We start from the raw sequence: 12,083 nt of genomic DNA, 5'->3' as shown, positions 1-12,083 counted from the left end.
TCTCTCTTAATTTCTCTAAAGGGAAAAACGTACGTTTTTTCTCATGTGATCTTCATATTTAAAACAGTAAAATAAACCGTTTACCTGAAAATCCGGCCAGATACCGGAGTGGATTACCTGGAAGTTGTAACGATTAGATCGTGTTTGATACTGAGTCAGTTATTCCCGTGATTCGTGGTATTTGACTAATATTCGTAACTGTTTATTTTTATCTGCTAAACCGTTTGGTTGTCGTGCGAGCGCTATATGTCGCGACATCACTGGTTGTCGATCGCCAAGTGGTCGACATCAACATGTAACTGCTATGATGTTAAAAAGCGTTCGACATACGACATACCTACGATCGTAAGAAGGTTCGACAAATGGTCTTTCGGGTTATTTGTCGACCGTTGGTGGAATCAGGTATACTACGGTACATGCCCCCCGAGTCCGAGTAAACGAGCGCAGTATTTGCTTGCAAGTTTACTAAAGGACGTTGAGTGGTGATTTAATGGGGAAATGATACGCACCGTTTTGACATTAGAATTTTTAGAGTTTTCCCGCTTTTTTGGGGAAGCGAAGAGACATGAAAAGGCAGCCGTTGGATTAAAACTGATCCTACGGCGCATGACGGTTAACCTTCCTTCCTTCTTCAGCACGAATCAGAAAGAGGCTTTTCACTTTTGCTGAAGAATAGAAGTTGGTATTGTGTGCTGTGAGTGAAATCCTCTCTTCAACGCTACCGCTTACGCTGCCACAAGAATTTGCCAGGTAACCCTTAAACCTTCCTTCGTCTTAGTGCGTTTACTGCTGATAATGGAAGAAAAGGGGGATAACGCCGGTAGCGATATACCGGGGCCGTCGTCAACGGCGGAACGCCCTGATATCACCATTGTGCTTTGTGGTGATGATGCATTTGTGTATGGGAACGTGTGTGGTGACGGTCCAGAGGGGTGTGTAACGTCTCCGGTTTGCGATGATGGTTACGCCTAGGCGGCGCGTGAAGTGAAAGAGCTTAGGAGTTTGTTTGGGAGTAGGGCAGTGTTAGTAAATTGGATTGAGAATAGCTGTATTTTGAGAACCCTAGGGTACCAAACGTGTGTGAGATTAGTAGCCTGACGGGAAGATGAGAAGGTGTGCCATGGGAGGGGGAGTGCTTCCAGTGACTTCTTTTATTGTTATGCTTCCCCGTTTTATGACTTGTACCTGAGATTACCTTTCACAATCTTCCAAATGGATGTGTTACGGATCCTAAATGTCGCGCCCAGTCAACTGCATCCCAACAGTTGGGGGTATGTGCAGGCGTTTGCCGTGTTATGTCGGGCGTTAGGAATTAGGCCGACTGTAGGATTATTTTTGTACTTTTTTAGATGTCGACCGATCGCGAAGAAGGGGTGGGTATCGTTAATTTCTGAGTCGGGTAATGCACTACTAGAGCTTTACCTGCAGTATTATAGGGGCTTTAAAGAAAAATTCTTTAAAGTGTCCATCCCTGATGTTGGGCGGAGGTACTTTTTCGATGGTGAGGGGAGCCCCAAATTCCCATTGTACTGGACGCAGGATCCGCTGAGGTTCACCTCTTGGCCCGAAGATAAGATGACGATTGAAGAGTTAGAGGCTCTGAATGTGTTGACATCATTGCCACGCCCCTTTTCTTCCCGTCAGCTTATAAACTGCCTTGAGTTCGATGACGCTGATTCGAGGGTGTTTGGTATGTGTCTTTGCTTGTTATTTTTATCTGTTGCTTTGTTGTTGTTGACTGTTCTGGGTTGACCTTTGTTTCGCAGAGATAATGGGGAGAAAGGGAAGTGGCCGAAATTGGTTCTAAGCCATCGACAACGAGGGCTGAAGGTGACCTTCCAGGATCATCCTCCAAACGTATGCAAGGACAACAGCGTACGCAAGTGCAACCAACCGGTCCAGTGGTGATGTCGGTCTCGACTGATGAGACAACGGCCGCCGAAGAGCAGCCCTTGGTACGAAAAAGGAAAGGGAAAGTGGTCGACACTAGCGGCGCTGTGTCAAAGAAGAGGAAGGATACTGTAGATGAGACAGCGCGTCCCCTCCCTCTCGGCGTATGGGATCCCTCCTTCACCTTGAGCCATAAGGTCGATCTCAATCTGGATAACTCGGAGAAGAGGGTGGTGGAGAGCATGATTGAGCAACAAATGGCCGACGCCCTGTTGGAAATGACGACTCGATCACAGATGTTAGCCTGGCATATTGCATATGCCTCCGACAGAGGTGTTCTGCGGGTTGAATTGGACAAGGCGCGGACTTAGCTGAAAGAGCTTACTGAGGCTCATGCCGTTTGCGATTCAAAGCAGAAACGGTCAGAGCAACTATTGAGAGAGGCTGAAGTGCTGTTGAACGACGCTCGGGATGCCGGCTTGACTTTGAGGAAGGAGCGCGATCAACTGTCGAGCGAGCTAGAACGGGCCAAGAAGACAGGGGCGGAGGTGACCAAAGAGAGGGATGACTTGCGGGCGGAAGCAAGGGAGGACAAGGAGCTGATAGAAGAACTGAAGGAGGCGGTAATGATTGAACATACCAGGGGGTTCCGGAAGGCTCTGAGGCAAGTCGGACACTTGCTCGAGGTGTCGACCGAGGGAGTGGAGTTTGACGTTCAGAAGGACGTGTATGAGGGTCAATTGAAACCTCTTAACGAAATTCCTGAAGATGCCTTCATGGACGCGGAAGAGGATGAAGAGGCGGTTGCCAACAATGAGCGTGATGAAGCGGTCGCCGTGGACGAACCGGCCGTGGAGACTGTCGGAGATGCTGCTGGCGACACGCCTAACATTGTAATAGATTAGGATTTGTTGAACTTTGGAATGTTAAACTTGGGTTTGTTGAACTTTTAAATGTTAAACTTGGATTTGTTGAACTTTCCCTGTAACGATTTGCGTGTTTGAATAGTCGTCTGAATGAACGAATGTCGAAGACGATGATCGACTACGAAGATCATATCTTAGGTGTCGATGTCGAGTGTGTTAATAGCACCGTGTGCGACCGTCGAGGGTGTGCGTCGAGTAGGAGAATACTGGGTGTGCCAGGGTGAACATCTAACAAAGGGGGTGCGTCCCAAGCGGACTGGGTGTTCAAGGGAGAACATCCAGCAGTGGGAGTGTATCCCGAATGGACTGGGTGTTCAAGGGAGAACAGCTACCAGTGGGAGTGTATCCCGAATGGACTGGGTGTTCAAGGGAGAACAGCTACCAGTTGGAGTATTTCCAAGTCGTTCGGAAGTGGACGTGCCTGGGGCGATTGACGACGACCCTGGGACTCGACATGCGAGAAATTATATATGAAATGAAATGATAATAACAATGAAATATACTTCTTATTTGAAACTGAAATGAATAATGTGTCAGCAAAAGATGAATGCTAACTAAAATAATATTTAAGATGAGTAGCATTCCACGTGTTAGGAACGGGCTGTCCGTTGAGGAGTTGGAGGCGGTATGCACCATTCGCCATGTCCTCGACGATGCGAAATGGGTCTTCCCAGTTGGCAGCTAGTTTGCCGCGCGCTCAATTCTTCCTAGCCTCTCCCCGGTTTTGCCACACCAGATCGCCGCTTTTGAACGCTCTGGGTTTGACCTTGGTGTTGTAACGACGAGATAGCATTCGCTTTTGTGCCTCTGCGCGGACGGTAGCGACCTCTCGACGCTCAGGAAGGATGTCGAGATTCACCCGTATCTGTTCTTCATTAAGCATCATATCAGTGATATTCCGTCTTAACGAGGGTTCGTCGACCTCGATTGGGAGCATGGCATCAGTGCCATAAGTCAGGTTGAATGGTGTGTCCCCTGTGGATCCGTGTGGAGTGCACATGTACGCCCACAAGACCTCTGGTAGCTCTTCTACCCATAAACCTTTGGCTTCGCCGAGTCGCTTCTTTAACTCAGTAAGTATGGCTTTGTTTGCGGCCTCGGCTTGGCCGTTCGTTTGAGGGTGCTCGACCGAGGAGGTGACATGTTTGATGCCCAAACTGCTGAGGAATTCCTCCAGTTTGCGCTCGACGAACTGGCGACCGTTGTCAGTAATGATCTTCTGTGGTAGACCGAATCGACAGATCAGGCGCCAGATGAACTTCTGTACTCGTTGAGCGCTGATGACGGACAACGGTTCGGCTTCTATCCATTTTGTGAAATAGTCGACCGCCACGAGAAGGAACTTGTTCTGTGCTTTGGCAAGGGGTAAAGGTCCAACTATGTCGAGGCCCCATTGAGCGAACGGCTAGGGAGAAATGATACCATGCAAGTCTTCGGGAGGTGCGTGGATGTCGTGACCGTGGGCCTGACAGGAAATACACTTCTTGACGAACGTCTCACAATCTTGGTCGAGCGTGGGCCAGTAATATCCTGCGCGGAGTATGCGTGCTCTGAGCGTCCGCTTACCCGAATGAAATCCGCATATCCCGGTGTGCAGCTCGCGCAAGACGTAGTCGGCTTCATCCTCTGATATGCATTTCAATAGAGGAGTACTATGGCCGCGGCGGTATAGGTCGTCGCCTATGCATAAGAAACGTGCAATGCGTTTTGAATCAGTCAGAGTAATGCTCTCTCCTTGTTCCTGTTTCACCATGAGATCTTTGATCTTTTGTCGCCAGTCTGTTGCCGGTGTTGACACATTGGTGGCGAAAACTTCCACGACTGGGTGGTCGAGCGTCACCTTGATGATTGAGGATAACTGTGCTCTCTCCTTAGAGTGAGTTAACTTAGACAAGAGATCTGCTCTTGCGTTTTGCTCCCTGGGTACATGGACGATGCTAACCTCGGCGAAGTTTTGAAGTAGGGTCTGAGCTTTGTGGAAATAGCGCAGTAACTGATTATCCTTAACCTGATATGTTCCGTTCACGTGGCCGACCACCAACTTTGAATCCATCTGACACTCTAGATGAGCGACCGTGAACTCTTTGGCCAAGGATAGACCAACAATCAAGGCTTCGTACTCGGCCTGGTTGTTGCTGGCAGGAAACTTGAATGTGATGGCTTGCTCTATGACTAAACCATCTGGTCCTTCTAGGACAACCCCGGCTCCTCCCCCCCTTTTGTCTTAGGATCCATCCACGTTGAGGAGCCACTTTGGTGTCGAGTCATCAGGTGCGAGTATTAATTCAGCTGCAAAATCCGCCAAATGCTGACCCTTAATGGACCCCCGAGGCTTATAACGTAATCCAAACTCGGACAGCTCTACTGACCAAGAAACCATCTGTCCTGCTAAGTCGGGCTTGCGGAGGATCTTGGCGATCGGGTGATCGGTACGGACTACTACTTGGTGGCTCTGGAAATACGGTCGGAGTCGACGCGAAGCTGTGAGTAGGGCCAGCGCGATTTTCTCAATTCAAGAATATCTTTCTTCCGCCCCCTGCAGCGTACGGCTGATGAAGTATATTAACTTGAGGGAGGGTGCTTCTTGTATTAAGGCAGCACTGACGGCTTGGTGGGATGTTGCGATATACAGCTGTAAGTCGGACCCAGCGTCCGGTCTAGCCATAATTGGAGGGCTAGTGAGAATGTGCTTGACAGTGCTGAATGCTGTTTCACAATCATCATCCCAGTGTCGTGTGGTGCCCTTCTTCATGTTCTTGAGGATGGGCTTGATGTGTTCGGCTAGCTTTGGAATGAAGCGAGAGAGGGCTGTGAGCCTACCAACTAGACGTTGTACCTCCCTGAGAGTTGTTAGGGCTGTCATGTCGAGTACTGCTTTGCAATTATCTGGGTTGGCTTCGATGCCTCGACGAGTAAGCATGAAACCCAAAAACTTACCCGTAGGGACTCCGAAGGTACACTTGGAAGGGTTAAGGCGCATGCTGTACCTTCTGATTTGGCCAAACACCTCCTGTAAATCTTGTAAATGTTGCTCTATAGAATGGCTCCGAATGACCATGTCGTCGACGTAAACATCCATGCATCGGCCCATCTGACGATGGAAAACTTTATCCATGAGGCGTTGGTATGTAGCCCCGGCATTCTTCAAACCGAACGGCATTACTTCATAACAATAATTGACGCGCTCGGTAATGAAAGCTGTCTTACTTTGATCAGGTGTGTACATGGGGATTGGGTTGTAGCCCGAGTATGCGTCGAGGAAGCTGAGTACAACATGGCCGGAAGCCCCATCTACCAACCAATCGATGCTAGGCAAGGGATATGAATCTTTAGGGCACGCTTTGTTGAGGTCGGTGAAGTCGACACACATTCTCCACTGGCCGTTCGACTTCTTGACCATGACTACGTTCGACAACCACGTAGTGTAATTTAACTCTCGGATGAACTGGGCGTTCATCAACTTCTCGACCTCGACCTGAATGGCCTTGCGCTTCTCTTCTCCGAACCGTCGCTTTTTTTGCGCGACGGGGCGTGCCTCTCTAAAGATGGACAACTTATGGGCCATGACTCCGGGGTGGATTCCTGGCATATCGGAGGCCGTCCACGCGAACAAATCCGCGTTGGTTCGGAGCATACGTCCCAGATCCTGTTCATCCTTCAAAGCGAGGTCCCCGCCAATGGTTGTGGTTTTGGACGGGTCCGTTGCCAATGAAAGGAATTTGACATCGCCTTGTGGATGAAGACGTTCGTCAATGTTAGTGCGGGGGTCCAAGTTGACCGCCGCTATTTCAACTCCTCTCGCCCTTTTGGTTGGTACAAAAGGGGTGACTTTAAGCCCGACAACATAACATTGTCGAGCCTTTCGCTGATCCGCTCTCACGGTGCAAATAGTGCCACTCTCCGTGGGAAACTTCATGGCCAGGTGAGGGGTGGACACAATGGCTCCAAATGCATTCAAACAAGGTCGTCCTAACAAGGCGTTGTATGATGTATTGGCCTCGACCAACAGAAAGCGGATTCTAAGTTCCGGGGCCTCCCGACCCGTTCCAAGACGCGTTCGTAGGTCGAGGTACCCCTGGGTGTCGACTCTTTCCCCTGAAAATCCTACAATTTGCTCGTTGAAAGGGGCAATGAGGTCCTCGGATAGATCCATCTTTTTGAAGGTGGACCAATATAGGATGTTGACCGAACTCCCTTGATCGACGAGTACCTTGCTGACGTCGTATCGAGCTATTTCGGCCGTGATGACCATAGGGTCATCGTGATCAGGGTCGGGCGCATGGAAATCTGCATTGGTGAAGGTAATATCAGGAATCGACCGAGGCTGTCGATCCACCATGTGTACCGACTTTAACTGTCTTAGATGACGTTTCCTGGCGGAGGATGACACTCCCCCCCGGCGAAACCACCCGATATGGTGTCGATTCAACCTCAGACTGAACGTTCTCTCTCCATCCGTCGGGGTTGGCTGCGCGATCGCCTGCGGCGTCGGTCATCCCTGGCAGGCGATCGCTCGGGGCTCCGTCTGGAGGGATCCTTACGGTGAGGAGTTGTGGCTCTGGTGGAGATTTTGTCCTTAACGTAGTTCTGGAGGTATCCTGCTCGGATGAGTCGCTCCAGCTCGTCCTTCACCATATTGCATTCTTCCGTGTCATGCCCATGGTTCATGTGGAGGCGGCAGGCCTTGCTGCTGTCCGCGTTCTTTGGAGTAGCTCTTCGTCGCACAGTTAAGAGTTCGGCGTGCAAAGCCTCCTCGAGCACCTTTGCTCTCGGTGCGTTAAGGGTCGCGTAGCGATCGTACTTAGACGTCCACCCTGACTCTTTTCGGGGCGGTCGGTCTGATTTATAGTCGTTGGTCGATCGCTTTGCGGTTCTCTTTACATCGTGATTGGGGTTATCCTGCTGCTGCTTTTTCCTAGAATTCCGGAGATCTTCGATGCGGATGAACTTTGCAATTGTGGATTGCAGTTCTTCCATAGATGCTGGCGGGTCAGCATATAACTGTTCCGCGAAATACCCTGGCCTTAAGCACGAAGGTAGATTGCTGATGATGAAGGTGTGATTGATATCTTTCACACGTCGGGCCGTCTCGTTGTACCGTTGCATGAAAGCCTTCAGGGTTTCATCCTTCTCCTGCTTAGTATTCACAAGCTCGGCAGCAGTCATCTCCGGTCTTCTGTTGGTCGCGTACTATTTTCGGAATAAAGTTTCGATTGTCGCGAAACAATCTACGGAATTTCGTGGAAGAGTGTGGAACCACTCCAAGGCCTCATCCTTAAGGGATAAGGAGAAAGCTCTGCAAATGACGGGGTCGTTGTCTGTGTAGAACGCCATGGCGTCTATAAAGTTACGCAGGTGGTTGTCGGGATCGGCGGAGCCATCGTAGCGTTCTAACGCTGGGGGAGGTTTATCTGGCATATGCGCTTGCATGATGGCCTCCGTGAATGGGAGCAGGTTGGAGAGGCGTATGGAAGTAGGCCCCCTCCTCCCCCCGCCAAAAGGGTCAGACAGTCCTCCATGGTGGCTCCCTTTATTATTGTCATGCCGATTTGAGGCTGACAATTCTGGCGGTGGGTGTTGCACCCTCAGTGCCGCCAGCTCCTCCGCCTGCTTGCGCTGGAGTTCTTGCTGTTCCCTTATAGTTTGTGCTTGTGCCTCGATCTGTGTCTGCAGCTGCTGGATCAAATTGTGAGTGTTGAAGTCTTCCATAGCTCCGGTGGTCGTCGTTGGGATATCAAATCTCGGGCCCCACGGTGGGCGCCAAAATGTTTCAGTATGGATGTGGAAACCGAGATACGAACCTAACAAATCTCAACTGCTCCTTCCTGTGATGCCGTTACTGTGATATCTCTCTTCCTTCGCTATGCTCTCTGATGGGAAAATGGGCTGGGTACCTGCAAAGGCACTCTGACGCTCAAGTCAGAAAAGGGATGTCCTGAATCTTTTCAGTTCAAAGTGATCTAGAAGAAGAATAATTTCTCTCTCTTAATTTCTCTAAAGGGAAAAACGTACGTTTTTTCTCATGTGATCTTCATATTTAAAACAGTAAAATAAACCGTTTACCTGAAAATCCAGCCAGATACCGGAGTGGATTACCTGGAAGTTGTAACGATTAGATCGTGTTTGATACTGAGTCAGTTATTCCCGTGATTCGTGGTATTTGACTAATATTTGTAACTGTTTATTCGTGATTCGTGATTAGTGTGTATGATGTTTATATTAAAGGTGAAATTCAATCTGTTTTATATATATGTTGTTTTTCAGTCCGGATTATTAGGATGATAAAAAAACGTAGAGTAAAAGGCACGATCTTATTAACTTCTGTGACAGAAAACAGTTATTAGCAAGAAACAACGACGACCCGACGACCCGGAAGAGTGTCAGTGCATGCAATGTTTTACTGTCACAGTGAAGCACGACTATGGAGTCTAGATGAACTTGTTGAGGACGAATTTGGCGAGATCTATACCTCCAGTGGTGATGCCATCTGAAAGCTTGGAAGCAAAAGACCAAGAGAGCACGTCGTGGGTTTCGGTTGACCCGTCAAGCAACCCTGTGGTGGCAGAGAACCCAATGCTCACCCACTGCGGAAGAACGCTCTTCAGGTCCACTCTCTCAGACACGATGTAGCTCGCTCTCCGAGAAGGGTGAACTAGAGAGGCCACCAAGAGCTGCGTCGAGGCGTCGTACGTGATCAGAATCTCCGCGTTTTGCCCGTTCGCCAAACCCCACGACGCCCATCTGATAGACTCGATGGAGTTCACGTCGATGCCAATGTGACGGGGTTCCGGGTCCCACTTAGGGTTCGAGTAGGTGTCGAACTCCACAGCCACAGTCTGGGCGGAGCTGTCGTAGGTGGCGTTGTCGAAAAGACCCAGATAACCGGCGTTGGATTTGGGCTCAGACCCGACGGGTACGAGAGCAAATGCAAGCCCATCGGCGGTGCTTGACTTGTTGGGAGCGAAGATTTTGAAAGTGAAGGAGGTGGCGAAGCTGGCGACGCTGCCAGTGGTGCTGTCCCAGATTTGGATGGGGGCGGAGTAGAAGGCGCGGCCCAGAGATGCCGGCGTGGGTTTGCCGTTGCCTTTAACTTTGGTTAATCGTAATTGGCCGGCGGATGAGACGGTGGCGTCACCTTGGAGGATAAGGTTGGATGAGTCGAAGGATTGGAAGTTGAAGGAGAAGACGTTGGTTGAGTTTGCATGGGTGAGAAGCACCAGGAAGAGGGCTACGGAGAGAGAGAGGATAATGGAGAAGTTGGAGGAAGCCATGGCTGTAAGGTCTTACAGTGATGGATGTTGATGATGTATAAGGATGAGTCTGTGTTGTGTATTTATAGGCTTTTGCACCAAAGTAGGCAAATATGCCTTCTTTATTACCAAAATAGGCAAAATTTGACCGAAAATGAAGTCGTGGGGGGCCAAAACGACTTCAAAAGAAGAAGTCGTGCCCCCCTGCACGACTTCACACTGTTCATAGGTACAGTGTTGAAGTCGTGCATCCCAAAAACGACTTCTGGATCCTGTAATCGATTACATTGATTTGGTAATCGATTACAGAGTGTTGAAACTTTCTGAAAGAATCGCGCGCCCGGGCGCGGACGATCTGTATGTGGACGAGCGTTCACTGAAAATGGACGAGCGTCCACTTCTCCTGCCGAGCGTCCAGTGAGCGCATCTCGACGAGCGTCCTCTTAGCTAGATGGACGAACGTCCTCTTAGCTTTCTGGACGAGCGTTCTCTCTGCCTGGCTGGACGAGCGTCCTCTTCTGCCTGGCTGGACGAGCGTCCTATTCTGCCTGGACGAGCGTCCGCTTCTGCCTGGACGAGCGTCTCTTCCGCCTTGCACCAAAAGTGGACGCTCGGCAGGAGAAGTGGACGCTCGTCCATTTGCATTGAACGCTCGTCCATTTTCAGTCTTGCAGGGGTCAGGATTTCAACATTGTGTAATCGATTACCAAAAAATGGTAATCGATTACAGGACCCAGAAGTCGTTTTTGGGGTGCACGACTTCAACACTGTTGCTATGAACAGTGTGAAGTCGTGCAGGAGGGGCACGACTTCTTCATTTGAAGTCGTTTGGGCCCCTCACGACTTCCCCATTTTCGTAATATGGTTTGAATTTGCCCATTTTGGTAATATTAGAGGCATATTTGCCTACTTTGGTGCAAAAGCCGTATTTATAGAACAAAAACAGGACTCTGTCTCCAGATTCACACTATTCAAACACTTTCAAACCACTCATACATTGTCTCCTGCTTTCTTATTAAATTACACACGTGTTTTGGAATTTTATATTTTATTGCTTATTTATTTTTATATGTTAAAAAATGCATGCTTTTCTAGTTAACTTAAAATTATATATGATTTTATTGTTAGATAACATCGTCATTTTTTCATGTTATCACCTACGACCACTATTCATTGTTATTCAGTTATTTGTCGTTTTAAGCAACATAACTTGAATGTCCGATTACGTGCTTAAACAACTAAATTCTCGAAATAGATTTGTAATAATATTTCTCTTCCTCAAACCATCGCTTAATTAACGGTTTGAACTTTCAATATCAATCCATCAAAAAATTAAGTCAATTAGATCAAAATTTAAAACCATCAATTTAAACCAAAATCACATCAATTTAAAAAAAAAAATCCAACTAATTTAGTTCTCTAAATGTAGTGAAACTTAACATTTAACATTAACATTCATAATAAATAATTAATCCACATAAAAGTTACACTTGAAAAAAAAAAAGTCTTTCACGAATACTTTATCAACTTAACTAAATCAATAACAGTTATCTAACCTAGGATTTACCATGATACATTTCACTCTTCAAAGCTGAACACTAAGAAGAAATAGAAGAATGAAGAAGAATGAATATTTTTTATGGCAAAATCTTAGTAACGACTTTGAGAGTTCTCATTGACCGTGTTAGATATATTATCTTTATTTTATATTTATCTTTTATCTTTAGTTAGTTTGTTATTATTTCTTATTTATATTTTGGGCTTGACCCATATTCTTCTATTATAAATAGATGACCTTATGTGTATATTCAACATAAGGGAGATTAATCCTATACATATTTTCTCACTATATTAAACATGGTATCTAGAGCTTGGTTCTTTTGAGGAAAAAGTTTATGGTGCCTCTGTTACTACATCTGTCACTGCCGGCAGTGGCGTCATCTACTATTGGCACTGGCGCCGTCGTCTACCGCTATTGTCTACTGCTACCACTGTCAGAGTTCAAGTTTCGATCGAC

General features: G+C 47.9%; 2 protein-coding genes across 2 annotated transcripts; both read right to left on the bottom strand.

Annotated features, from left to right (window-relative positions):
- Positions 1-7,247: 7,247 nt before the first annotated feature.
- LOC124842769 (uncharacterized) lies at positions 7,248-7,982 on the bottom strand. The gene has a single exon (XM_047319331.1). It carries the CDS (start codon positions 7,980-7,982, stop codon positions 7,248-7,250), a length of 735 nt encoding a protein of 244 aa, XP_047175287.1.
- Positions 7,983-9,108: 1,126 nt separating this feature from the next.
- Positions 9,109-10,124, bottom strand: LOC124842774 (lectin DB58-like). The gene has a single exon (XM_047319336.2). It carries the CDS (start codon positions 10,085-10,087, stop codon positions 9,245-9,247), a length of 843 nt encoding a protein of 280 aa, XP_047175292.1. The 5' UTR covers positions 10,088-10,124; the 3' UTR covers positions 9,109-9,244.
- Between the last annotated feature and the right edge of the window lie 1,959 nt (positions 10,125-12,083).

Source organism: Vigna umbellata, chromosome 8, assembly GCF_029865625.1.
Source record: "Vigna umbellata cultivar VRB3 chromosome 8, Vumbellata_1.0, whole genome shotgun sequence".
Classification (NCBI taxonomy): Eukaryota; Viridiplantae; Streptophyta; class Magnoliopsida; order Fabales; family Fabaceae; genus Vigna; species Vigna umbellata.
The sequence above is the reverse complement of the archived record's forward strand: the minus strand, read 5'-3'. Positions and strand labels throughout refer to the sequence as shown.